Source organism: Arvicanthis niloticus, chromosome 12 (genome assembly GCF_011762505.2).
Source record: "Arvicanthis niloticus isolate mArvNil1 chromosome 12, mArvNil1.pat.X, whole genome shotgun sequence".
Taxonomy (NCBI): Eukaryota; Metazoa; Chordata; class Mammalia; order Rodentia; family Muridae; genus Arvicanthis; species Arvicanthis niloticus.
In genome coordinates this window covers 40735754-40763466 of record NC_047669.1, presented here as the reverse complement: position 1 = coordinate 40763466, position 27713 = coordinate 40735754, and the positions used below count along the sequence as shown (strand labels likewise).

The following is a 27713-nucleotide window of genomic DNA, read 5'->3' as shown; positions in this document are numbered from 1 at the left end:
ACAAATACCATTGCCCCTACCTAGCCTCCTGGCCCCTCGCATTCCCTACTCCTGCACTATGCTATGCCCCAGGCTGTCCTACAGCTCCACACCTGGGGCCAAGGATTTGCCCCTGCACCTGCCATCTGTAACTGTCTCACGATCCCCACTATTCTCTCCCACTGTTCTTCCTGTGCCCCCTCTCACACAAAAGCAAGAAATTTACATCGTTTCTTTTCCTCCCGCACCTTGTATGACGTTTAGAGAAATTTAATCTTTCCACCCAGCTGGAGCCAGGATTGTGATGTATTCCAGGACTCAGTTTCCCCTTCTCATGTCATGTGTGCCAATTCTTTTCAGAATAGCCACTAGAATTAAGACTATGTGGTCTATTCAAACATACGTTTTGAATAGGCTTGACCCAGGGGATGGTACTATTAGGAGGTATGGCCTTTTGGAGTAGGTGTGGCACTGTGAAAGTGGGCGTTGATACCCTGGTCCTTGTTGTATTTTATAAAAAGATAAGGGAGAGAGGGACTATGTTTGGTGGATGGGTAGTCAGGTGTTGGAGAAGGGGGTGCCTCCTCTGGCCCATGCTGAGGCATCCCTTCCCCCTCAGGGAACAGCCACACGATGGTATAGTATAGAATAGTTTTTTCAGGGCATGGGGAGGGGGGTTGAGAGGGTAGTAGAGACAGAGAAAGGCAGAGAGAGAAAGGGAAAGAGGGAGAGAGGGAGGAAAGGAGGGAGAGAGGGAGAGAGAGAGAGAGAGAGAGAGAGAGAGAGAGAGAGAGAGAGAGAGAGAAGAGGCAGGCCATGGGCATGTGGGGAAAGAGCGGGGAGGGGAATGAGAACAGAGAGGGAAGGGGAGAGAGGGCAGAGCAGGAGCAAGAGAGAGGAGGGGGCAAGCAGCCCCTTTTATAGTAAGTCAGACATTCCTGGCAGTTGCCAGGTAACTGCGGGGCTGAAGCCTAGCTGCCAGTCTTCTCCTGTTTGCCTTTGGAACAGGATATAGAACTCTCAGCTATTCCTACACCATGCCTGCCTGGATGTTGCCATTTTTCCCCCCTTGATAATGAACTGAACGTCTGAACCTGTAACTCAGCCCCAATTAAATGTTGTCCTTTATAAGAATTGCCTGGGTCATGGTGTCTGTTCACAGCAGTAAAACCTTAAGACATGCTCAGAGTCCCAACACCACCAGTGGGAAAGACACAGGTCACCACCTAAATTACACTATAAATCAAATTCACTTCCTTTCTCAATATGTTTGCTCTTCTGACCACATCCTCTTCATGAAGTCAGGTGTGGGGCTGTAGTTCTCAACTGGGCGTGGGTCCTGTTGGGCTGTGTTGTGGTTTCTGAGTGTCTGCTGCCCCAGGCAGCTAGAACCTCGGCTCCGAGAGAATTTGACTGAGTTCACTTCACACAGCACTGGGTGGACCCTGGGCTGAGAGACCTCAGGGCTCTGCCCGGGCATGGAGAGGTCTCAGACTGAAGTCCCACGGAGGCATAGCTCCTGAGTGGGGGTCTCTGGGGCCGAAGCAGCTGACCAGGAGACTAGTGGTCTCTATCTTTGGGCTCCCAGATGCTACTGGGAGCCGTGGAAGAACTGAGACTCGAGGGGGCATACAGGCTGAACTGTCCCACAACCAAGAGGGTTAAGAGGGAGAAGCTCTGGCAGCGCCCTGTGGGTAGAGACTTTGGTTATGGCACTCACTTGGCTGGGTTGGCTAGCTTGCTTGAGTCAGCAGGGCTCCATGGCTGGAACATAGAGAAGTCTTCTAGCAGGAGATTAAGCAGCGGCTAGGTAGTCAAAGGCCTTCTCCATGGTTCCCCACTGCAGGGTCCCCAAAGACATGAGGAAGTCCATGGTTTTAAAAGGTTTATTGTCATGACAGAAAGTGGATGAAGTTGTACCACCCACCCTTTCTCAAGGCAAGCCTGACTTAAATAAGGAGGGAGGAGGGTCTGGGGAAGAATGCTTAATTGGCTATGCCCTCTGGCCTTTAGGTATCTCATTAATATGGAGATCTCTTAAGGCTCTGAGGCCTGTAGTCACACCCTCTACCTGTGTTAGGTGACACAAACCTCTCTTTGGGAGGGGCTGTAGGGACATTGCCCTATGTAACTGAAAGGTTCGGATCAACGGAGGTCTTCGGCCTCCCTCGTGTCAGGAGCCTGGAGTCTGGGAGTGTGGTGAAATGTATGCCATCCCTTGCAGGGATACCTGTTGGGTCTCTGGCCATCTCTAGCCAGTGCTCCACCAGAAACCAAGCTATCCTTTCACCCTTTCCCACAGTCAAGTTTGCCTTGTCCAAACATTTTTATTAGAATGGTGGTTTCTTTCTTTACTCCCATAACCTATCTCTAACATTTGAAACTGTAAGGCCCGCCAGGAAGGGAGAAACTCCCTCTCAGTCAAAGGGAATTCACGGCCACCCCAATAACTGCAAGACACCGAACTTGATGTAATTAACACGAGGTATATTTGATTTCAACATGTTGAGGCCGCACTTCAAGCCTGTCCTACGCAAAGGCAAGCAATGAAGTACGACCCCCACTTAGAGAAGAGGTAGACCTTTTAAAGGAGGAACTGCAACCCAGGGAGATGAGGGGAGAAATCATGATTAAGTATCTATAGAAAGCATCTGTCCAGTGTTCAGCTTCCGTACCAGGTTCAAGAAACAGTCATGAGGAAATATCTCATAGAATCAAATCCTATCCAATTTATCTTGTGGTCAGTTCTGTTCCTGGTATCTAGGGTGCACAGGCATGATAACTTGAACTCCCAGGTCAAACCCTATTCAATCTATCTTATGGTCAGTTTTTAGATTCTGGTACCCATGATGCACGGTCGCGCTGACCTGAATTCTCAGCTCTGAATTCCTATCTTACCTATTTTTGTCTTGTGGATAGCTAGTTTCCTAGGACCCAGAGTGCAGAACAAGCTGATCTGCACTCTTGACTCCATCTGTGGAAGGTTTAAAATTTTTTAACTCTTTCAAAACAAGTCTCACTGTGTAGCCCTGGATGGCCTAGAACTGACAGAAATACTCCTGCCCCTGCTTCCAGAGTGCTGGGATTAAAGATGCGTGTCACCAGGCCTCAATGGAAGTTTTTAAACAAAAATCACCTAATAATGAGTATTTGTATTTGTGCTGGATAGTTCTATGTCAACTTGACATGAGTTAGGGTTACCTAAAAGGAGGCAACCTCAGTTAAGAAAATGCCTCCATATGATCTGGCTGTAGGTAATTTTCTCCAGCTATATTGATTTTTTTTAAAAAATCATTTATTTATTTTGGGTGTTCGTTGAAGTGATGGAGGTAATTAATGCCATTGTGTTCAGATCTTACTCTGACTCCATTTTCTGTCTACTCAGGCATACTTCCAACCTCAGCCCCACAAGTCCCCATAACTGCATCCACATTGATAGCACATTGAACGTTTCCATGACCCTGATCATAGCCCAGATGGGTAACTAAGATAACTGATGAATGTATAACCAAAAAACTGCTGTGTCCTGCCAAAAGCATATTACAAGATTCCCCTAACCTATACCCTACAGGAAGCCATTGTGGGTTTTGCCTTTATAAACATTGCACCTCTGCAGCTTTGGTACCAAGAGTTCTGTGTGGCAACAGCCTGCTCTCAGTAGCTTAAATTATGGACTCTTATTTGGCTTATATGGGTGATGATTTATAACCTTCTTAACTGAACTATTACAAAGTGTATTTATATATGGACACAAAAGTTGTCCAGACATTATTTATTTTATTCTGATATGTGGGCGTTGGGATTTAAACTTGTGCCACCAGGTTTGGTAATCAGTGCCTCAACTCGCTGAGCCACCTGGCTGACCTAAGACATGACATGCTGCTCTGTCCTAAAGATTAAAATATCACTTACTATTGTTTCCTCTCTTAAGAGTTAGTCCATCTTCCACCTTAGACCATGGCCTCATTTATCCATAACCTTGAGGAGAAGGCCCTGGTACTGGTGAATGTTGCTGTGATTCACTAGAAACCCCAGTTGGCTACATTTTGACACTGCACTGAGGTTGAGTGGTTGCCCCAACCAGATCATTACAGCTATTTAGAGGATGAAAAAAAAATCAAAGTGCTAAAACTGATAGTTTCATGCAGCTTATGGTTAAGGAGGCTGTGCTGAGTGGTGCCCACTGAGGTATGGGTGTGGTTTTATATCAGAAAGATCATAGACAACGGTGACATTGTTTGACTGTGATGTTTGAAGACCAGTCTTTCACATCTGATTTTATTTGACTTCTTATTTGAATGCTCTTGTATTTGAATTGAAGAGTGCTATCTGAATAAAATAAGAACTGTCGGATGAGAACAAAGTTAATATAGGAACTGGAGAGAGCTCAAAAGCATCCACTGCCCTGGAAGATCTCTGTTTGGTTCCCAACTCCCACATGACAGCTCATTACCATGTGCAACTCTATTGCCAGAAAACCTGACCTCTTCTTCAGATCTCTTTGGGCTCCTGAATTCATGTGGTGAACATAAACCCACATAGGCTAACACACATGCACATAAATAAGAAAAATCAATCTAAGTGGGAGCTAATACCACAGGATCTGTCAATCATCTGGGCAGGAGACAACCCTCAGGATTGCTGTTTTTACTGAAGACATGATAAGGATGTGGGAGGAGTAACTATTCCCTTAATGAGTCAATGTCTTTACACTAAAGAGGCCCCTCCTTCGATGCGGTTGTTTGCAGATCTTCAGAGCTAAGCCTTCCCATTTTTCCGAGTTCTAATTCATAAAGCACAGTTTTTCCTTTTCCTTCAATCTTGTTTTTCAGATGCCATCCAAAAGCCCAAGCATGCTTTCCTTGGCATTCTGACTTCTTCAATTTCTCTGAAGACTTCCCTGCAGCCCACCCCTTCCTCCCTCTGATGCTATCCTCTATCCCTGACTCTAGAAAACATTCTTTTCTCCGTCTTCCTAACTCCTGGGAGATGCTGGGGTTCTCTGTTTACCTGCCCTGTTCTTTTTCTCTTAAGCTCTAATAAAAGGGTTCGTAAATTTCCTTCTGGGGTCCTTTTACTTTTTTAAATGAGTTTTGTATTACATGGGGTGGGAGAGAAATATGGAGATCAGAGAACAACCTAGGAAATCAGTACTCACCCCCTACTGTAAGGCCCCCATGAAGGGAGGACCTCACCCAAGCCTCAGGAATTCGAGGCCACCCAATAACTCACAAGACACTGAACTTGATGCAATCAGCAGGAGGTATATTTTGATCAGAATGCTGAAGTCAAGACCCATGACCCACGCAGGGGCAGTGGGGTCTGACCCCTGGGCTTTGGAGACAGAGGGAATTTAGAACCAAAAACCACAAGTAAAAAACCACAACCCAGGGGGGAAACCACAACCCAAGGGGAGTGAAGGGGGTTATTGGAGAGTACCTGTGGAAAGTCCCAGCCCATTATTCAGTTTGTGACAGGGTCCAAGGAACAGTCATGGGGAACATTTTGTATAGGCTATTCTCAAGAGCCTATTCGTAATCATCTATCTTATGGTCAGTCAAGTTCCTGAAACACAGAGCTCCTGGGATTTACTGTGAACCTGTCTATAGCTATCTTCTGGAGATTCATGTGATCTTTTTATGTATACATTCTGGGCATCAATATGAGTTGGACGCATCATGAGCTAAAGTTCTGAGTGGCTCTATGGGTGGGAATCACAGTAGCCAGTAACAGCATTACTGTAGTGTACTGTTTGAAGCTCAGGTGAGCTAGTGATCTTCTACTGGATGTACATCAAATGATTCTTGAATAAATCTTCAAAAAATTCAGGTGTTCAAAACACAATGGTTATTGAGCTATTTAACCATTTCTATTGTATACTGAAAGATCAAAAGAGTCATTTGTAGGAGTTTCAGTGCAATGTGTGAGGAAATAGACTACTTATTAAGGAACACATGTGAGCCTTTCTGAGTAACATATTGATACAGGAGACTATATAAAAGGGCCCATTAAATGGAACTGTTTATCTAAAACAATACAAGAAGCAGATAACTAATTGGCAATACGTACACAGTGCATTGTAATAAAAACAAATATAATAAAGAGAATTTCTTTCTAAGACATTTGATATAGGTTTAAATAAATAACAATTAAAAAAAAAAAAAAAGAAAGAAAGAAACACAGAGCTCACGACCAAGCTGACCTGCACTCTTGGTTCTGCTCAGCCTGTTAGTTTTTGGAAAATTTTTAACTCTTTCACTACCACTGTGGAATCCCAGAGATCAAACTAAGGTTGTCAGAGTAGCAGCCAGTGCCTTTACTTCTGAGCCATTTCGATGGCCCCTTTTTAAAAAATTATATTATAGATGAGGCCAGACTCAGAAAAGGATACACCTATTCCTCCGTAAAAGCATCTCCATTTTTATTTAAATGTGATCTTTCCTGAAAGAGGACTTGGATCATGGTGCTGCTGTTTTGGAATCACTAGTTGTTTTGCTCCTTGTTTTTTCTTCTCGATTTAAAATTTGATTTCTCTGTAGTATGGGAGCATGCCTGGAATTCCGACACTCCAGAGTTGTAGATATGAGGATCAGATGTTCAAGGTCATCTTCAACATTATCCAGAGAGCTCGGACCAAAGGAATAAGTTTCTCCTCCCAATAATGGTCATCAAATTTTGATAGCATCTATTCAAAAATAATCCCCAGTACTAGTGTAGGAGAAGCTATCTGGCCCGAAGTAGTTTTGGATATATGCACAACAAGGCAAGCAGGGACCTCAAAGTGAAGTTTTAGGAAGAACCCACACCTCCTTTAGACAGGGTCTCACTCTGTATTCCTGGCTAGTCTGGAACACTGTAGTAGAGTCTGACCTTGAACTCACAAAGATCCACCTTTCTCTGCCTCCTGAGTGCTGTGGTACAAGGCATGCACCAGCATACTCAGCTTCTTTGCTATCTTACACCTTGTGGATAATTAGACATGCATGTGATTAAAATCAAATGCATTACGAGAAATGTGCATTTGTGAAATAGTTACATAATCTTTCAGTCAAAATAGAGAACGGGGCCATCATGGTGGCTCAGTGAACAGGGAAATGGTGCTGTTGTAACATGCTCATCCCCATACACATACTGTACACACAGACAAAATAAAATGGGCCAAAAAAAATAAAATATAGAATAACCCAAACTATGCTCTAGTAGACAAACTTTTTTTCATAAACCCTATTAAAATAAGCCACCAAGCCTGACAGCTGGAGCTCCATCCACAGAGCCCAAACAGTACAAGAGAGAAAGTGATTTCTGAAAGCTTTTCTCTGACTTTCACAATGTGTGTGTGTGTGTGTGTGTGTGTGTGTGTGTGTGTTTGTGTGTGTCTGTCCTTACTTGCTTATATATGCTTGAAGATATGCATAACACACAGACACACACACCAATCAATGTAAAAGATAAATTTTTTAATCCAGACCCTTGAGTATCTTCCTTCATGTTGCCCACAACTCCTCTTGCAACTGAACATATTCTGAACTGTTTTAAACCTTTAAGTATTCTTGCTATTTTGAAAGCTGTCTAAGCCCTGTACCGTGAAATATTAATAAGGCAATCCATACTATGCCGACAGAGCACCGGCGGGCAGGCTGGCTTGTTCTCATCTTTAGACTCTCTGACAGGAAGCTCTGGAATCTCTTCACCTAAGTTTGTATGGTAAGTCACTTCCATGCCAGCCCACGCTTCCAAATCCATGGCCTTTTGGGGTACACTTCTCGCAAACACATGCTTTGCCAGCAGACCATTCTCTCTAGAACTCAGTTGAGTCGCTGTGTGAAGGAAAACACAACACAAACTTATTTCAGAATTAACAGGTAACACAACTGGGGGGGGGGGGGGCACAGCAACTAGCATACTAATTTGTAAGCTGTTCTAAGTTAAATCCTCCGGTAGTGGATCCAACGGATCCTCCACCTGAACCGGGTTCTCCGCTACCTACATTTTGACCTTCACCTGTGTCCCAACCAAATTAAGACACTTTTTCTTGCCTCTCCTCTTTCCCTCTCCGACCTGGAAGTCACTCCTACTCCTCACCAGTGATTGGTTCCTAGTAATCTTTATTCACCAGGGGAAGGTTCACAGGATGTCACCTCAGTAGTGATTTACTCCTCATCCCAGCCCCTCTTGGGGAATCGGAAGTAGCATCAAAATACAAACAGCACCAGGGCTATCCACACTTCCCCTTTTTGTCCAATTAAAAGGCTCTTTTCTCAAATATAGATTGAGCACAACTATTACCATTTTGTAATTTATAAAGTATAAAATATACCTAACAGCCCATCATTTTTTGTCAATTAATAGAACACTCTGCTATCTATCCTAACTTTAAAAAGGCTTATAAATCTATGTTATGTCCTGGTTTACCTTGTATACCATCTGAAAACTATCCTCTCAAATATATTCATTCAATGCTAAATAGCCTGGGTTGAATATGAGACTATAACTAGTCTTTCAACCACATCAGACATCAGAGGATATTATCGGAAAATACAGAAAGCCTAACACAGCTTCCAGAACTGAGACAAATTACAGAAACAGTTGCCTACCTATACAGCCCCAGTAAGTCAGGAAGTTGAAGCTTCAGTCTTCGGCCTTCTGGCCCAGGATCATCTGACAGACTTTGAAAAACAGGAATTGGGGGCTGGAGAGATGGCTCAGTGGTTAAATGCACTGACTGCTCTTCCAGAGGTCCTGAGTTCAATTCCCAGCAACCACATGGTGGCTAACTACCATCTGTAATGGGGTCTGATTACCTCTTCTGGAGAGGGTTACCGTGTACTAATATACACAAAATAATAAATAAATATTTAAAAAAGAAAGAAAGAAAGAAAAACAGGAATTATTAAGGACTAGCTTATTCTGTCTTGACAGAACTAAGCTGTCCTAACCTGTAACTTCTGTCCTCTCAAGAACGATACACGTCTGCAGAAAAGACAGGCAATTTCTGCCTGGTGGTGACCTAGCCACCATGTATTGTTGGACTCTAAGTATCCAAAACCAAGGGACATGCTCCCACAGAGAACCCACAGGCAGGACTCATGTAATAACATGAGGTTTATTGATACTGGTGCACCAGGACTCTCTTGTATGCAGACAAAAGACAGTCCTGAGTCAGAGTTGGGGGGCCGTTTTATATTTCAATATTCACAAGGCTCATAAAAGCAGTTTTACCTCTTCATCAATAACTACAAAGGCTGATTTTTGTGTGTGTGTGTGGTTTTTCGAGACAGGGTTTCTCTGTGTAACCCTGGCTGTCCTGGAACTCATTCTGTAGACCAGGCTGGCCTTGAACTCAGAAATCCACCTGCCTCTGCCTCCCAAGTGCTGGGATTAAAAGCATGCGCTGCCGCCACCACCCGGCCAGGTCAATAAATTTTAAAGGTGTGCGCCACCACTGCCCGGCTCAAAGACTGATTTTTAACATCAGTTCTCAAGCTTGGTTCCTTCCCAGTCTCTGTCCCTATTTACATCTGTATCTTACTCCCAATTTACATCTGTATCTCGCTCCGGGAGAATTCTTGTAAGTGACTATTTACCCAGGTGTTTTATTGCCTCTATCTTGGGTCCTTTGTTCTTTTGAAATGTTAGTTCAAGTCCCTAGGATGCACCCCAGGGGCAGCTAACACTTGAGTGTAAATTGAAACTCTGAACCTAAGAATCTTTCATGTTGAGACCTAAAATTTCATTTTTACAATTTATTCTCACGGTACAGCCTTACCTGGAGGTAAGATGCTCAGCGGCTTCTTTGAATTCACGAATGGGGAACTGTTGGGAGTAGATTTGTCTCATCAACAAGTGAATAAATAACATTAAATGTCACATTCTGCCAGGCAGTGGTGGCGCAGGCCTTTAATCCCAGCACTTGGGAGGCAGAGGCAGGTGGATTTCTGAGTTCGAGGCCAGCCTGGTCTACAGAGTGAGTCCAGGATAGCCAGGACTACACAGAGAAACCCTGTCTCAAAAAAAAAAAAAAAAAAGAGTCACATTCTGTGGATTGATGTTTTTGAGAATTATCTATCTATGTAATGTGGACTGTTGGCGGTTAACTACTCTCAGCTGTTTCTAATTAAAATATCTTGAAAATACCCTAATAATAAACTCAAAGCCATGAATTTGCTATCTGGCCCTTAATCACAGGCTTAGTCATCTCAGATCAGTTTGTAATGACATTTATAGAAGGACTGGGTCCAAGCCTTGTACTTTTAAATTTTTTATATCAATAAGAAATGTATAGCAATGAAAATCTTGATTCTGCATCAAAATAAATTCTGTACCAAAATAAGAAATTATGACTTCAACTTAGTAACTATTGTAAAGATTTCTACAAAATGAGATTCTGACTACACAATCGATTCTAGCTGTTTCCCTCCTGTTCAAATTATGACCATTTCTAAATTCCCCAGAAAAACAACTTAGAATAACCATCTCCAGGCCCCCAAGTCCAGGGTACTGGGGACTCTTTGTAAACTATTTCCAGCTGAATATGGGCATTGAGATATCATTGAAGGGAGGGGAAAGGTAGGGAAAATGGGAAGTTGGTTGGTCTTAAGAAGACCACATCAATGATTATTTAAGTCTCTGATGCCTGTGTCCTCACTGGATCCAGCTGAAAGTCCCTGAGACCAGGAGTTCAAGCAGGTCAGTTCAGCGGGTCTGACAATGACACTCACCAAGGCTGTGTAGTCTGTAATATACAAATCTCAAAATAAAATTTTAGTATCCTCCAGATAACTTTTTTTGTTTGATTCTCTGGAATCTAGTCTTCGGGGGCGTATCCCTTTGTCATATCCGATCCATATAACTCTGGAAGATGTATAGATACTAATCACCTTTTCTAAAAATGCAAAGACAAAAATCTTTCTCCCAAAATAGCATGTCCTTGAGCCAGTAACCAGAAAAACCTTTAACTTGACCTCTCTCCCAGAAGGATAATATAACCACAAATCTCAAAATCACACTCATTTTGAAAGTTAAAACAATCCAAAACAAATGAAGTAAACTAAATACTGTATGTGCCTATTCTTAGGCCTTCTCTATTCTGTCATGCCAGGAAATTAGCTCAAAATTCCTGTGGAGGCCACGTTCAAAGAATGAGTTTCCTGCAGAATTTAATATACTATCTGCCTGTTATGCTCTCTACCTGGAGTCACAGACTTCTATTTATTAATACCTTTTATAATATCTATCTGCTATGCTCTCTACTTGGAGCCACAGACATCCATCAATACCTGTTCATAGCAGGCGATTATCACTGCTCTCTACGTGGAGTCAGTGACTAATTTTCCCTATCCTAGTTCCGAACCATAGGTGAAATTCCCCATGTAATTCAGACAAAACCTCTATATATATCTATTCTAAAAGCAAATAATCCCAATTTTATAAATTCACATTTCAATCAATACATGCCACAAGAAGTAGGCAGCTTCCATTCTCTGGCTCTCAGACTCAGAGAAGCCATCTTGTCCCTTTTCACAGCAGGGGACCTCAGAGACCTCTTTGTTTCAAGATTTGAGCACTTGAGTCAACACACGACTCAACTCTCTGTTCGGCTCGCCAAACCTCCAAATTTCTAACTAAATTTCTAACTATAAGCTAAGAATCTAAATTTCTAGTGGATTCTTGCCTGCCACATTGGATGTCATTTGTTGCATGAAATATTAATAAGGCAGTCCATGTTACCCCGGCAGAGCAGCCGTGGGCAGGTCAGCCTGTTCTCATCTTTGCAGACTCTGACCTGGAGCTCTGAAATCTCAGCTAAATCCTTCAGTAGCAGATCCATTGGGATCTGCCACCTGAATTGGGGGTCTCCGCTGCCTATATTTTGACCTTCACCTGTCTCCTGTCCAAAAGCCAAACACACCTTTTTCTACCTCTCCTCTTCCTCTCCACTAACTGGAAGGCCCACCTACTCCTCGACCAGTAATTGGCTCCTAGAATTCTTTATTCATTAGGGGAAGGTTTACAGGAAGTTACTTGCTTGATTCACACAGTCCCAGGCAGCACCTCTTGGGGAATCGGAATTGTCATCAAAATGCAAACAACACCAGGGTTATCCCCTACAAAGCCCTATTTCAGTCCTGTGAATAAGGGGCCAGGAACCTAGAACCACCAGGTCCAGACCCTGACCAATAATTGTGCACATGTCTGTAAATCCACCACTTGGAAAGTGGGGGCAGGAAGATGAGAAGCCAAAGGTCTTCCTCATCCACATAGCAAGTTTGAGGCCAGACCAGGTATATGAGAACCTATGTCAAGCAAACACACACTTCCCCAAAAGAATGCCTTAAGTCCCATTCCCAAGCAGCTATTAAAGCTAGGCAATTAGAGGTTTTAGTGTATGTTACTTATGCTTCCACTAGGTGGTGCAATTAGATATCTTTCAATATAGACTCCTAGTTGTAATCTGTCCTGGTTTTCGTTGGCTGATTGTTTTGTTTTAATCGTGTGTGTGTGTGTGTGTGTGTGTGTGTGTGTGTGTGTTTTACATATGTTCACAAGCATATATATAGTGTGTGTGTTTTACATATGTTCACAAGCGCATATATATATATATATATATATATAGTGTGTGTGTGTGTGTGTGTGTGTGTGTGTGTTTTTTACATATGTTCACAAGCATATATAAGCAGTAAGGACTGCTGAGAGACACTCTTCGGCTGGGAAGACCAACCGAGCTCTCTGGAAGACACTCCAAACTGTTAAGCTGACTAAGCTGTGGAGTGAGCTCCAAGTTTCCAGTTTTCATGAGCTGTCTCTGCTGGGCTACGGTAATGCAGTTGTCATTGAATCTCACCAATATTCCTTTAAGTAACACCAACAAAACTCATTGGTTCATCAAGTCAGAATTTGCTGATATTTGAATTTTTGTCTGTTGTGTGCGCCCTATCTGGCATGAATGTATATTTGTTTGTGTCTCCACAGACATAAAAGTTCAAGGACAGACAGACCCTACCTCAAATAAATAGGGGAGAAAATGATAAAGGGGACACCCAATGCTGTCTTTCCCCCTCTGTGAGCATTAATGCAGACACCTGCAATCGCACACTCACATGCATACATCCTGTGAACGTGAACATAAACCTGTGGATCGCCCTACTCCTTGGGGGGGCCATTGACCACAAGCCCATGAGGGCCAAGGGAGCAGAAATGTCAAGCAGGGTTCAGACAGCCTCAGACAGCCGTGAGTATGACAGAAGGACTTCTGGTGAGACAGCTCTACTTTATTGTTTCAAGGGTACATAAAGGCTCTTAGAGGTATGGGGAGAAAGAGCTGATTGGTCATAACACGACATATATTATACATAACACGACATAGTTATTATACAGGCGGGAGGCTACAGCGAGACTTGTGCTGAGTCATGCACAGGGTCATTCTTCAGATCAGGCCATGCATCTGTGCTTAGAGACACTCTCCAGGTAAGGTCAGGCAGAGAGAGGGAAACCCACTGAGAAACGGAGTCCTCCATTTTGGGCTGAGCCTGAAGAGCTATTGGGACATTGTGGACTTCAACCTCAATAGCAGAGCTCTCCAACACAAACCAAAACACATGCACACACACACACACACACACACACACACACACACACACACTTAAAAAAAATAAAAAGAATTGTCTAAACCAGGCCTGATGCTATGGGACTATAATCTTGGCTATATGGAAAGGTAGAGACAGGAGAATGGCAAGTTTTAGCCCAGCCAGTCTGAACTGCATAGACACTGCCTTCTAAAAAGATGTCTCCCTTTTTATTCTACAAGATAATTTCTACCTTGCTCCTCCCACTCAGCTTTTTTCTATCTGTGCTAATTTTGTTTTCCAGCCCCACTGACATTCATTCTTTCACCTAATAATTGTCTCTTCACCAACTGGATACACACATATCAAACAACAACAACAACAAAAAACCTGCAAGAGAAAAAATGGATACTGTATTGTGTTCATTACCAGGAAATATTTTCTTTATGTGTTCTCTAGATAAGCAAAATAGCTAGTTTAGAAAATTCTTTGCTTCACATGTCCTGTATCCTTTTTATTTTTAGCACAGAAAACGATATTTTTTACAGCACAGAACCTGAATAAACCAAAGAGTTTGAGACTCAAAAGAGCACAGAATTTTTGTACCAACCAGCTGTGATGATTAATCTGTTGACTTGAATGGATTTAGAATCACCATGGAAACACACTTCTGAATGCATCTATAAAGTGTTTTCAGAAAAGACTTAACTGAAGAGGGACAGCCTTACCCGATTGTGGGTAGTACATCTCTAGGCTGGGGCCCAACTGAATAGAAGGAGACAATGAACTGAGCACTGGAATTTGTCTCTTTGCTTTGTGACTGAGGTGATGTGACCAGACAATTCATTCTCCTGTCACTTTGCTGACCCCACTTTGTTGGTCTGTACTTACAGTTTGAATGCTTAGCCATAGGAAGTGGCACTATTAGGAGGTGTGGCCTTGTTGGAGTAGGTGTGGCCTGGTTGGCAGAAGTATATCACTCTGGAGGCAGATTTTGAAGTCTTAAATGCTCAAGCTATGCCCAGGGTGGCACACAGTCTCCTTTCTGCTGCCTGTGGATCAAGATGTAAAACTTTCAGCTTCTCCAGCAGCACATCTGCCTGAAGCCTGCCACGCTTCCTGAAATGACAATAACACACTGAACCTCTGAAACTGTAATCCAACACCAATTAAATGCTGTCCTTTATAAGAGTTGTTGTAGTGCCGGGCAGTGGTGGCGCACACCTTTAATCCCAGCACTTGAGAGGCAGAGGCAGATGGATTTCTGAGTTCGAGACCAGCCTGGTCTACAGAGTGAGTTCCAGGATAGCCAGGGCTACACAGAGAAACCCTGTCTCAAAAACAAACAAACAAACAAACAAAAAAACCCCAAGAGTTGCTGTAGTCATGGTGTCTCTTCACAACAATAGAATCCTAACTAAGACAGTTCCTGCAAACTGATCCAAAGTAAACCTTCTCTTAAGTGGCCTTTGTTACCTACTTTGTCATAACACAACAAGAAAAGTAAGTAATACGAGATATATTTTTAACAATAATTCAAGAGTCTGTGTCATTAATTCATTCAATAAATTAATCATTTATGGTTCCTAAGAGTCTGAATCTGGAATGTCCTCCCTGCAGGACCATGCTTTACAGTCTTTTCCCTTAGCTTGGTGCTATTGGGGGTGATTGAAATTCCGAGAAAGGAGCTGACGGGTGGTTTTTAGACCACTGAGATGGGCATTAAAGGAAACTGTGGGACTGGTCTATGTTTTCTCTTTTACTTTCTGGTCATAAACTGAGTTGTTCTGGGGTTGAGGCCTGGCTTGGTTGGTGAAGCACTTGCCTCTCAAGTGTGAGTGTGTGAGTTTGATCTCTAGCAGCCATGTGAACAAAAGCCAAGAAGGCAGCACACACTGTTGATCCCAGCAGTGGGTAAATGGAGATGGGATTCCTGAGGCTTACTCGCCAGCCAGCCCAGTGTGGTGAGTTGTAGGCTGAAAAAGAGATCCCATCTCAGAAATAAAAAGCAGGCAATATTCCTGAAGAGCAGCGGCCAAGGCTGTCCTTCTGCCTCCACATGTATGTGCAAACAGGTGCCTGCACACATCCATGCAACCAAAGTAAAGTGAAGCAAATGTGATTGATTCATGTACACAAAAAATAGATACACACACATCGAGTTTTTCCTGCCATTGCCATCCACATGACACTCCTACCAGAGATCTTAAAGCATTGGAACTGCCTAATCATGGATCAGAATATCACAACTATGGGCTAGAAATAACCCTTTTATCCCTGCCTAGCAATTGTAATATTTATTATAGTAAAAGGAATCTGACACAATGATTTGGTTTGCTCTGTTTTTGTCTTTAGAGCAACTCATTTAAATGCCCAAAGCCTCATCTTTTTCCCCTAATTTCTTCCCTCAAGAATCCAGCCTTTAGGGCTGCAGCAATGACTCAGTGGTTAAGAGCATTGACTGCTCTTCCGGAGAACTCAAGTTCAACTCTCAACACTAATATGTCAGCTTGGAACTACCTGTAACTCCACATCCAGCAGATTCAGCATGGCCTTCTGTCCTTTTGGACACTAGGCATGTGCATGGTGCACACACACACACACACACACACACACACACACACACACAGATACAAGCAAAACACCAATACACATTAAATTAAATTAAATTAAATTAAAAGGTAAGTCAGCCTACCTTCTCTTTTCAGACATCAGAATAACTACATGCAGTGATATTTGATATTGATTGTAACCTACACAGCCTGATTCATATTTCATTCCTCTGGGGTCTATTTGACTATCAGGGTCAAGGCAGTAAGATCCACCTGAGGCAAGAAGGGAGTCCTGTTCAACAGGACTCATTATCCAGTGATGCTTCAAACTTCTAGAGTCTGCCACTGGACAGTTTATTTTAGGCATATTTAACTATAGTACAATTTGGAAAAAAAAGTTTCCTGGTACAAGGAGGCATAATTATATCATAACTTTCCTCAAAGTACATGTCACTTCTTCTATAAAGATGGGTTTGAGAGGGCTGGAGAGAGATGACTTAGTGGTTAAGAGCACTCACTGCTCTTCCAGAGGTCCTGAGTTCAATTCCCAGCAACCACATGGTGGCTCACAACCATCTGTAATGTGATCCGATGCCCTCTTCTGGTGTGTCTGAAGACAGCTACAGTATAGCCATATACATAAAATAAATAAATTAATCTTTAAAAAATACTTAATCATGTAAATTTTTAAAAAAGTGTTATCTTACGGGCTTAGAGAAGGAGCTGGTGTGGTCAGTCATACAAATGGTTTATCAGTCATTTAGGGTATTAGCCAATTCCAGTCCTGCTTGTGAGAGGTTGCAATGGCCTAGCTCTATAGACAGCACAGATGGGCAGGTTATTAACCACCTCCATTCCCAGTCTTCTGGGTGGAAAAAACAGGTTATATATCTCTCCCATTGAAGAGATAATTCTTTTTGTTCAGTCCTGGTTTCCCTAGTGTTTATCTGGGAGGGTAAGGACCTTAGCGTTCCCAACACATTCCCACTACTGTAACCTGCCATTCAGTTAACAACAAAATTTACTGTGCTGGCTAGTTTTATGTCAACTTGATACAAGTGAGAGTCACTGGAAAAGACAAACTTCAATTGAGAAAATGCTTCCATATGCAGGGCATTTTCTTAATTAGAGATTGATGGGAGAGGGTCCAGCGCATTGTGTGTAGGGTCATCCCTGGGCTGGTAGTCCTGGGTTCTATAAGAAAGTAAGCTGAGCAAGCCACAGGAGCAAGCAAGCAAGCAACATCCCTCTATGTCCTCTGCATCAGTTCCTGCCTCCAGGTTCCTGTCTTGAGTTCCTATCCTGACTTCCTTTAATGATAGATTCCTACACGTGAAAGTTTAAGCCAAATAAATCTTTTCTTCACCTGCTTGCTTTTTGTTCATAGTGTTTAATTGTAACGAGAGGCCAATTCTTTTAAGTTCATACTCCATTTTAGAGAACCATGATCTAAGTTTGAACTCAGGTAAACTAACAGGCTGGTACCTAGCATTAGTTTCCAAGTTGACCACCCACCCCACACCACACACACACAAAACCGGAGCCTAGTTCCAGTCTCTAGGCTAACCCCCAACAAGGTTGGGGTCTCCAGGTTACACCCTTTATAAGACCAGAGTCTCCGGGTTATTCCCCTAACAAACCTGCACCCCCAGGTTACAAGCCCACCCACTGACTAATGACCAACAATGCAGAGGGGAGCAGAAATTATGTTTATGATATGACTCCCAGTACCAGCCAATTATGTAAAGGTCATAATTATGACCTTATGGAAAGTACCTTTTCAATTAGATGCTTGCACACTCACCTCCCCCACTTGCTGCTTACGATAAAGTCTGGCCCTGATAAGACATTCGGGGCTTCTCCTCCCACCAAAACCATCCTGCGTGACAGTGGAGTGTTTGGGAGGGAGGGGTGTGCTGAGCTAGCTAGAATAGAATGAAGATCCTGCTGTGAGTTACATCAGATAGGGTTCTGTCTGGTTTTTAAGGTGATCATTAACATTTCCCTGGCACTACAGTAACAATAGTAACCCTAACTAAGAGACTACCTAAATATCTGCTGGGAAACAACAGTCACAAAAGGAAAAAAAAAAAAACATTTATTCTGAGCGTTCTATATCAAGGAGTGGGCAACCATAATTGTTTTGGAAGAAATTCAAAGGCAGAAGAGCAGAAAACACCTTACAGTGGGACAGAGGGTTTTGACATATCTTCTGGGTGAACTTACTAGACATGGAATATCCCAAGGGATTGGGAGTATATATTCGGCCTTTTCTGATTGATCTCAGATTACCAACAGGGAAGAAAAAATACAGCTATGCTGGTGAGATTGCTCGGTGACTGAGCCGTTAGTCACGTTAGTGTGCACATCTGTGATTGTAGCACTCCTACTGGAAAATGGATGGTAAAGACAAGAGACTCTCCAGGGGCTCACAGGCCCTAGTATATGTAGTAGCAAGCAACAAAGAATTCCTACCTCAACATTGTGGAAGATAGGATAACCCCTGAGGTTGTCCTTCAATTTCCACATGTGTGTGCCCACACTCACACTCCACTCACATATACACATCACATATACACAGAGATGATTTTTTTCGAAACCAGTGACGCCGTCAGTTATTAATCTGTCCTGGCCATTTGGTACCGGTTATGACAGAAAGTATCAGTTTACTTCCTGGGTTGTCACAGGAGGTAGAGATATGGCTTCTTCATGTCTACCTCATGCCAGGATAATTTTCTGGACGTTTATTGTGTGTAAAAGTTGGTAACTTGGGCAAGTTGTAAAAGGTTTTCCTCCATATTGGTATTCCTCCAACCCTCAAATGCTGGATTAAAGGCATGAGCTCTTGATTGTCCTGTCAAATATTTGGTCTGTCACTACTGTACATTTTTCACAATTACTTTACCTCAGAGCAGAAGACGAAGCCCTTAATTTAGCATGATGTACTGCAGAAAGAATTTGACAAACTGAAGACAGTGACTCTCCCTTAGCTCTGGAGAATTGTTTTTTACTTTTACTGGTTTCTGTTATCTCAAATGTTACCGAACAAGCTTTTTTTTTTTTTTAAGACAGTGTCTTACTAGGTAGCCTTAGCTGGCTTGAAACTGCCTTAGTAGACTATGCAGTCCTCAAACTCTATTTGACTATTTGATCTATTTGACTCTGAGGACCAATACCCGAGGGTTGTCTTCTGTTCTCCACATGTGTGACATGGTGTGTGTTACTATTCTGTCTAAACTCCACCTCCACAGGAGAACAGCCAGGTATGCTCCTCCCCACAGTTATTTGGCAACAGCCAGGTAGGCCTGGCCCACTATAAAAGAGACTACTTGCCCCTCTCCTGTCTCTCTTGATCTCTTGACTCTAGCTTCTCTCCACGTGGTCATGGCCGGCCTCTACTTCTCTTCTTCCTCTCTTCCATCTTCTTCTAATACTCCTCTCCCACAACCTTTGCCCTATCTCCTGAATAACCCCCCCCGCCCCCCAACCGTTTGTTGTGTGGTCTGTTCTAAGCTCGCGGAGATGTCTAACAGTACGTGCATACCGTAGCAGGTACTCGCAATAAATCAATCAAGATTTAGAATTAAACTTATTTTCTTTTTACTTTCTTGGATTTTCGAGACCGGGTTTCTCTGAGTAGCCTTGGCTATCCTAGAACTCGCTCTGAAGACCACGATGGCCTCGAACCCGCAGAGATCCGCTTCCCAAACGCTGGGATTAAAAGCCCGCCTAGAATTAAATTCTAAAATAGAACTTTAAGACTTAAGTCATATGGTTTCGTTATAACATGCGCATAACTAGAGTAATCAAGCTGAGAGCCTGTTAGGATTTGAGTTCTAACGACAACGCAATAAACTGGGTGGCAGGGCATCGGTGACCAGCCCCCAAGTCAACTCAAAACGACCTTTTCACAGAGACTCACGGGCAGCCAGTCAGGGAGCTCGCAGACAGACTTTATGCGCGATGGGATTGGGAAACAAACTGCCAGTCGAACTAAACCTCAGCCAGAGAGAGGTTTAAACCCGGAGAGGCGGGACATCCGGTGGTTCCGGACTTCCGGCGGCCGCAGCGGAAACCCTTGGCTTCTCTAGGTCCCCGTGCGGGTGTGCAGGCGGATCCTGCAGCTCCGGGTCCTGCTGTTCTTCCCTGGGCTGCACTCTGGGTACCAGCAGGCTGCCGGTTCTCTGGTGCTAGGTAGACCGCTAGCTTTCCAGGATGCAGGTTGTGAAACGTATCCTCTAAGAACCACAGGCGAGAGGAAGCTGTGATGAGTAAGTCGTTAGTACTGCACTACCTGAAGCAGAAGCCGCGTTAACCAAAATCGTCTCCGGTATCGCACTTTAACCTGTAAGTTGTCCGGGGCTACAGAGATGGTTCAGCCTGCCTGTATCCTGGCCAGGTGGTCCCCATGCCTTTGGTCTCTCCGGGCATCGGCATGCCGGTGCACATAATTGCCCCCTTCACCTACGCACACACAGAAGTTTAAAATAAAACCCTTTTAAATTTTGGTTGTTATAATGAGTGTGGTTGGGCAGAAGCAGAGGCGGATCTGTTTGGAATTTGTCAGCCTGCGATAAAGAGTGGAGAACCTATACATTTTTTTTTTCTTTTTAAGTCTTAATTTATATGGTGTTGTAAAATTCCTTTCTACTGTTTCTACTAGTTACAAAGGCAAAACTCAACTATACTGTTTTTTTGTTTGTTTGTTTTGTTTTGTTGAGACAGGGTCTCATGGGATGAAAGGTCTACAATAATGCCTGGCCCAAGATGATAAATTTGACAAACTCCGGGCCTGAGGATTCTAAGTTAAATAATGTTTATCAAAGTCTGATATCAGTTTTTATTTTATTATTATTTGTTTGTTTTTTTTAAATTAAAAAATTTTTAACGTCTGGATGGTTTTGTGTTTCAAGACAAGGGTCTTACAGTATCCCTGGCTGTCATGGAACTCAATATGTAGACCAGGCTGGCCACGTTTAACTGTATAGGCACAGCCTTTATCCTAATGGAATATAGTCTTTAGCGCCTAGTGGGGAAAACAACAAGTATTATCATAGGCAAAGGGTGCTATGAAAAGCTAATAGGACTGTTTGCTCTAAAGTGGGGAAGAAGATGTGCAGCTGAAAAGGTAAAGGGTGATATTGCAAAAACCCACTTAGACCACATACTGGAGTGGAAGGGGTGCATTCGTGCATCTGCTCAGAGCAGATGACATGTTGGGTTTGCAGAGGCAGACAAGAAGGTAAAGATGGGTGGGAGCCTTCAGGAATTTCTTTTTTCCTCACATTTTACATCAGTTCACAAACTAAGTGTTTTCACTGCCTTGTGGGACACCCAGTTCTTCAAGATAAAACTATAGAGCCTTTATATTTGTCCCAGCTTTGTACATTTTATTTTATAATATCTGCTACAAAGTCTGAGCTGAGGCATTTATTGTCTGTTTTAATCGGCTGCCTTGTATTTCTGTTTTAGAAGCACAAAACAGTCATTTGTGTGGCAGCCCTTTAGGGCTTTTTTTTGTTGGTTTGTTTGTTTTTTAAATCAGGTGCCCTCTTATGTAACTTTCCTGCTTTTTGTCTCCATTGTTGCTTTCATAAAGGATCTCTAGATTGGATGTGTATCTGAAGGAGATTATAGGGTCTTGTTCTCAACTCTATAATTGCCATATAAGTTTCCTATGTAATTACATTGATCATTTAGGCCTGTTCCAAAACAAAGCTAAAAAGGGTATTTGAGTCGACCTTTTGTTTAAAAATATGTTGAAATTACTATAAAATAACGTTGAGCAGGATGTGGTGATGCATAGCTATAGTACCGGTTACTTCAGAGGCTGAGGCAGATCACTCAAATGGATGATAAGTTTGACACCACCTTGGTCAGCATAACAAGACCCTTGTCTCACAAATTAGAAAAGAAAAAAAAAAAAAAAAGATCAGTAAGTGATCACAAGCTTAGGAGTTGAATTAGTGGTGTGCAATGTCTAAGACTTTCAAAGGTTTCCCTCTGTACTTCAGAAATCAGTTGCCTTCTGCAGCCAATTAAGCCGACCAGGTTCCTTTTCTCATGGGAGTCTGGTGTGCAATGGTTGCAAACAGCATCCTCCTTGGTAGTGTATGCAGCCTGTTGAATGTGCAGGTTGCCCAAAGGGACCTTGGAGACAGTTTTCAGGTGCATAGTCATGTGTCATTTCAATACTATTTCCAACCTAGGCTCTGCACAAGTATTTGGGGGTTTCTTTGGGAAGTCTCAGGGCACGGTGGCCAGTGGCACATTGGTCAGTCTATTCACAGCAATCTACAGAATAAGGAGTGTGTGACTGAGGCCAACTTCAGCTTTCTGACAGCCAGAAGATCTATAGTCTAGAGAAATGGGACTTCACCAAGTTTAATGTAGATAAATTCAAAGCCATGGTAGCTGAGAAGTGGCTTGTCCCTGACAGGTATAGGACCAAAATGTCTGTGGCCAGCGGGCTTCCACTCCCGCTGTGCTGAGGCCTATACCCCAACAATCATGTTCACTAATAGATCTCATTCAGTCTGCCAGAATGTGTGGGGGTGGAGACCAGTTGCATAGTAAAGAAGTTTTAAAATCTTCAACTTTATTTTTCTTTTATAGGGTTCCTCACATTTCTTCAAAATGAATGTGACTATCCGTTTCTTAAGACCTTTTGCCAGATGTCTGGTGCCATATACCTTTCATAGGAAGAGAAGTAATTTATATTCAGGAGTTCTGCAGAGATGTATGTCTTCCAAAATACCTTCTTTGTCCTGTCATAATAAGGACAGCACATCCCCTCCTGAGCAGCTAGAATTGGATGGGTGGAAAGCTACAATGAAGTCTAGCATTCAAGAAGATGGTGTTTCCGAGGTCTCAGACAAAGATGAAGATTCCCTAACTGCAACCAGAGAATTAATTGAGATGTGGAGACTGCTTGGCAAAGAAGTACCAGAACACATCACTGAAGAAGAACTCAAAACCCTTATGGAATGTGCTTCTAAATCAGCCAAAAAGAAATACTTAAGGTATTTGTATGGTAAGGAAAAGATGAAAAAAGCGAAGCAAATAAAGAAGGAAATGAAAGCAGAGGCCAGGGAAGAAGCAAAAAGGGCCAGGTTGCTGGAGACCACCACGGGAGAACAACAGGACTTCATGTTTCTTCGACTCTGGGATCGACAGGCCAACATTGCACTGGGTTGGAAAGGCATCCAGGCTATGCAGTTTGGACAACCTTTGGTTTTTGACATGGCCTATGATAATTACATGAAACCAAGTGAACTGCAGAATACTGTTTCTCAACTCTTAGAAAGTGAAGGGTGGAACAGAAGAAATGTTGATCCATTCCACATTTATTTCTGCAATCTTAAAATAGATAGTGCTTATCATAGAGAGTTAGTTAAACGTTATCGAGAAAAATGGGACAAATTGCTCTTAACAGCAACAGAAAAGTCTCCTGTTGATTTATTTCCAAAGGACAGTATTATATATTTAACTGCAGATTCTCCCAATGTTATGACTACCTTCAAGCATGATAAAGTTTATATAATTGGATCATTTGTTGATAAAGCTACACAGACAGGAATGTCCCTAGCCAAGGCTAAACGGCTAAATCTAGCAACAGAATGCCTTCCACTAGATAAATATTTACAGTGGGAAGTTGGTAACAAAAATCTCACCTTAGATCAAATGATTCGAATTTTGCTCTGCCTGAAAAACACTGGTAACTGGGAAGAGGCTCTCAAGTTTGTTCCCAGGAGAAAGCATACTGGGTATTTTAGAGGTTTCTGAGCATTCTCAGGAAGCTTTTAGGAAACTGAAGAAGACAAAGACTTTAAGTTCTTTTCAAAAAGGCTCCTTAAATGCACGCAAGTGGAAAAGGTGACCTAAGGGAGACAGTATAGTGTAAGAAGTAAACAGGATGGAAGTACAGTTAAAAGAATTTACTTATTCCTAAATGGAATTCCATCTTTAAGGCAGTCTTTCTAGACTGTCAGTAGAGGTTTGTCTGTTGTTTTGCTGTTGTTTGCTTTTTTGAGACAGGATTTTGTGTAGTCTTGTCTGTCTTACAAGGACAGACTAGGCGTAAGTGTCAGCAAAAGTTTGAAAGTATGCTTTATTTGTTGTAAAAACAATCAGAAGTTTATAGATTAATCTAGAATTGAACACAATAAAAGTTAATAGCATTTATTTTTGATTGATTCTTTGAATATCAGACTTTATTGTCCTTTTTGGTTTGAGGGTTGATTTGGGTTTTTTTGTGAGTTTTTCTTTGAGGGGAGGGAAGGCACGTCTCTAGTAACCTATGCAAGCTTCAGCCCTAATTCTCTACTTCCGCTTCCCAAATGATGGGATTACAGGCATGTATCACCATGACTGGCTCCATTATACATATTCTTTATCCAGGTTAGAAACTGTTCTTTCATGAGGAAATAGATTAAAATTTTTAAATTTGAAGTTGTGATCATGAAATTAAAGCCTGTATACAACACTGGTCATGTTTCAGGCACTAAGTTAAGGTATATTGCATAACAATGTTGGTTGTCCAAAACCTGGCTTTCCCTGACATGTTAGGCGATTTCCTAATACTATGAAAATTAAGTTTGGAGTTAAAACAAATTTTTTAGGACAAAAATATATCTGGACTGGGATGATGTCTTAGTGGTCTCTTGCAGAGAACTTAAATTCAGTTCCCAGCACCACTTCGGGTGGCTTGCAACCACCTGTAACTCCAGTTCCAGTGGATCTGACACCCTCTGGCCTCTAAGGGCACCTGTACAAAATGGTTAACACAACTCATGCAGGTATATACACACATGAATACAAAAGCTGAAAAAAAATACTTGGTAAATACATAGTTCTTATTGTATGGATAACATTTCTAGGAAATCCTGTTTCTCCAGCCACAAGGTTTTTAAACATGTCTTAGGAGTTATTGTCTGAATAAAAAACACAGATAGGTCCTTGAGGATTAGCACTGCTGGGTATGGCCGTGTTAGAGGAAGTGCATCACTAGGAGGTTGGCTTTGAAGTTTCAGATCTCAAGCCACAAATATGGCGGCCTTTCTTGGATCCAGATGTAGAACTCTCAGCTCCTTCCCCAACACCATATCTGCCTGCATGCCAATATGCTTCCTGCCCTGACAGTAGCAGACTAACCCTTTGAAACTGTAAGCCAGCCCCACTTAAATGTCTCCCTTTATGAGAGTTGCTGTGGTCATGGTGTCACTTCACAGCAATAGAAACCCTCCTAAGATAGTTACAGTTTTACTATTTTTATTTACTTAATGTGTATTCTTGAATATATATAATATATATTACATATTGTGTGTGTACCCTTGCTATAGTTACAGGTAAGTTGTAAAATGTCCAATATGGTTTATGGGAACTGAACCTGGAATCTGATGGCTCAGCCATGTTTCTGGTCCCAGCCACATGGTTTGGGTTTTGGGGTCTTGCTGAGAATCAAGGCCTCGGCTTAACAGCACATTGGAGGCCAGCCAAGATTACATGAGAAAACAGCAATCTAGGGTGATGTGTAATCCCCTTACCCCCCGAGAAAGGGTCTGTGGTGTATCTTTGGCTTTGAGCTCACTGACATGCACCTGTCTCTGCCTCCCAGGTGTTGGTATTAATAGCACAAGAAATGTGAGAGTCTTAAATAATATCGTGGAAAGCCATATAGGTGAAATGGTGAACCAAACAGGAATTTACCACTATATGATAGTTTCCTGGTCACTTGCATATAATTGTGTGCTAAATAGTGAACTGAGAACTTCAATTTAGATTACAGAGTCCCTACCAAACTACCGTACTACTTACTCTTAAGGTAAATACTTCCCATCCTCTGTTTGAAGCTTGAGTTACTCATTCACAAATACTGAACAGCTTTTCTGTAGGTAACCTCCAAAACAAGATGCTATGAAAAGTGGCTGCTGTTTAGGGTTTCTTTGTGCAAATATGTTGATGTGTGTGTACATGTGGGTATGCATGCATGTGCAGATGAGCTGTCTTAGTTATTTTGAGATGTGTTTTCACTGCCTTCAAAATCAACCTGCCTCTGCCTACTGAGTGTGGGATTAAAAGCATGGCCCACTATCCCTGGTGCCTCTTTAATTTTTGATACAGGGTGTCTTTGAACCTAGAGTTGGCTGACTTGGCTGGACTGGCTGGCCAGCAAACTCCAGGGGTCCTGCTGTCTCAGTCTCTCCTGCACTAGGATTAGAGGCATCCCAGCTTTATGTGAAGACCAGGGACCCAAACTCTGATCTTGAGATAACAGGATGATTCAATATCGAACCTGTGTTACCAACATCCACTTTGTTCTGTTGTTTTAGTTTGGTGGTAGGCCCTCATATAGCTCAAGCTGGTATTGAAATAGCTGTGTAGCTAAGGATGATATCTTTATCCCATGATCACTTATTGAAGAGGTACTAGTATTGTTTATTTGGATACAGGATCTCATGCACCTCAGGCTCATCCTACCTCCACTTCCCAGGTACTGGAATTAGACTACTTCGTTTATGCAGTGTTGGAGATGAAACCTATCATGGTTTTTGCACGTTAGGCAAGCACTTTACCAACTGAGGTACACCCATAGCCCACTGATATTTTACGGAGATGTAAATGCAGCTCCGTGGAAAGCAACTCTCAGTGTTGCTTGGAGGACAGATTATACTATATTCTCTAACACTGATTGTATATTACAGGCTAGTAATTGACCAAATTTGGGCAGAGGGCTTAGATATAGAGAAGAAAGAAACAGATGAGGCTGTAGCATACTTACTTCATGGATTTCACTCGACACTAAATGAATCAACTGAAGGTTTCTAGGAGAGGCAGGACTTAACAGGAGTTGAAAGAGAAGCGGCCTGCAGTGGTTACTGTTCAGTAAAAGACAAATGTCAGTGCTAGGAAAGTGCAGAGAAAGCTAAAAGACAACTCTTGTTCGGTTCGTTGTGCCTGTGTAGGTTAAGAGACAAGACTGGCACTAGCTTTTAAGATAAAACTCTAACAGTAGGATACTTTTACCTTGAAAGAACAGGATGATTTAACCAGTAGACAGTTATGGGTCTAAAGAAAATTCCTTGAAAAATACTAAGAGAGTAACTTCAAGTTCAGAGCCATTCCGAACGTTGGAGCTGGGCTGGGGCAGATTTTAAACGTAGTTAGAGAAGGGACGAGTAGAGTAGGATAGACACAAGGCCGACCGATCTCCAAACTGCAGCAGACCAAACTACCATTTTCCCTTAGGAAAGAGCTACTGCCCTTGAGTGTAGCGGGTCCCCACGCCCACCCCCCGAGCATGTGAATATATTTAAGTGAGTGTGAACTCATATTACAGACTTCAAGAGGTTGTCAGATGTCCTGGACCTGGAGTTTCAAGAAGCTGTAGACCACCCAACTGGGAATTGAACCGTCCTCTAGGAGAGCAGTAAGCGCCCCTAACCTCCATGTATTCCTATTTCTACTTAGAATGTTTCCTTGCTTGCTACAACTCTCACGCTGAATTTTTCACGAGTGCAAAAACCGCGGAAAGTTTTCCGCCACAATTTCCGTAAGGCTCTGCTACGTGATCTTCCATAGGCTGCCTTTCGGTGTCATTACAGAAATGAAAACGATAATT

At 42.5% G+C, this 27713-nt stretch overlaps 1 protein-coding gene, 1 long non-coding RNA gene and 1 other non-coding gene across 5 annotated transcripts; 2 read left to right on the top strand and 1 right to left on the bottom strand.

Annotated features, from left to right (window-relative positions):
- Window positions 1–7415: 7415 nt before the first annotated feature.
- On the bottom strand, window positions 7416–20137 carry LOC143444068 (uncharacterized). Of its 3 annotated transcripts, none has more exons than XR_013113604.1 (5): window positions 20016–20137; window positions 14433–14660; window positions 9746–9792; window positions 8574–8805; window positions 7416–7796 (listed from the first exon to the last, which is right to left on the bottom strand). It is a non-coding gene; the product is annotated as an uncharacterized LOC143444068 (long non-coding RNA). The 3 variants fall into 3 exon arrangements; XR_013113605.1 differs by having other exon boundaries at window positions 8574–8645; XR_013113606.1 differs by having other exon boundaries at window positions 14433–14593; window positions 20016–20118.
- A 38-nt stretch (window positions 20138–20175) lies between these two features.
- Window positions 20176–24277, top strand: Trmt10c (tRNA methyltransferase 10C, mitochondrial RNase P subunit). The gene is given in 3 exon segments (XM_076943020.1): window positions 20176–20364; window positions 22709–23863; window positions 23865–24277. Coding segments are annotated over 2 exon segments (1242 nt in total). The 5' UTR covers window positions 20176–20364; window positions 22709–22729; the 3' UTR covers window positions 23973–24277.
- On the top strand, window positions 22122–22256 carry LOC117718386 (small nucleolar RNA SNORA70). Its single transcript, XR_004608068.1, has one exon. It is a non-coding gene; the product is annotated as a small nucleolar RNA SNORA70 (small nucleolar RNA).
- Window positions 24278–27713: the final 3436 nt, after the last annotated feature.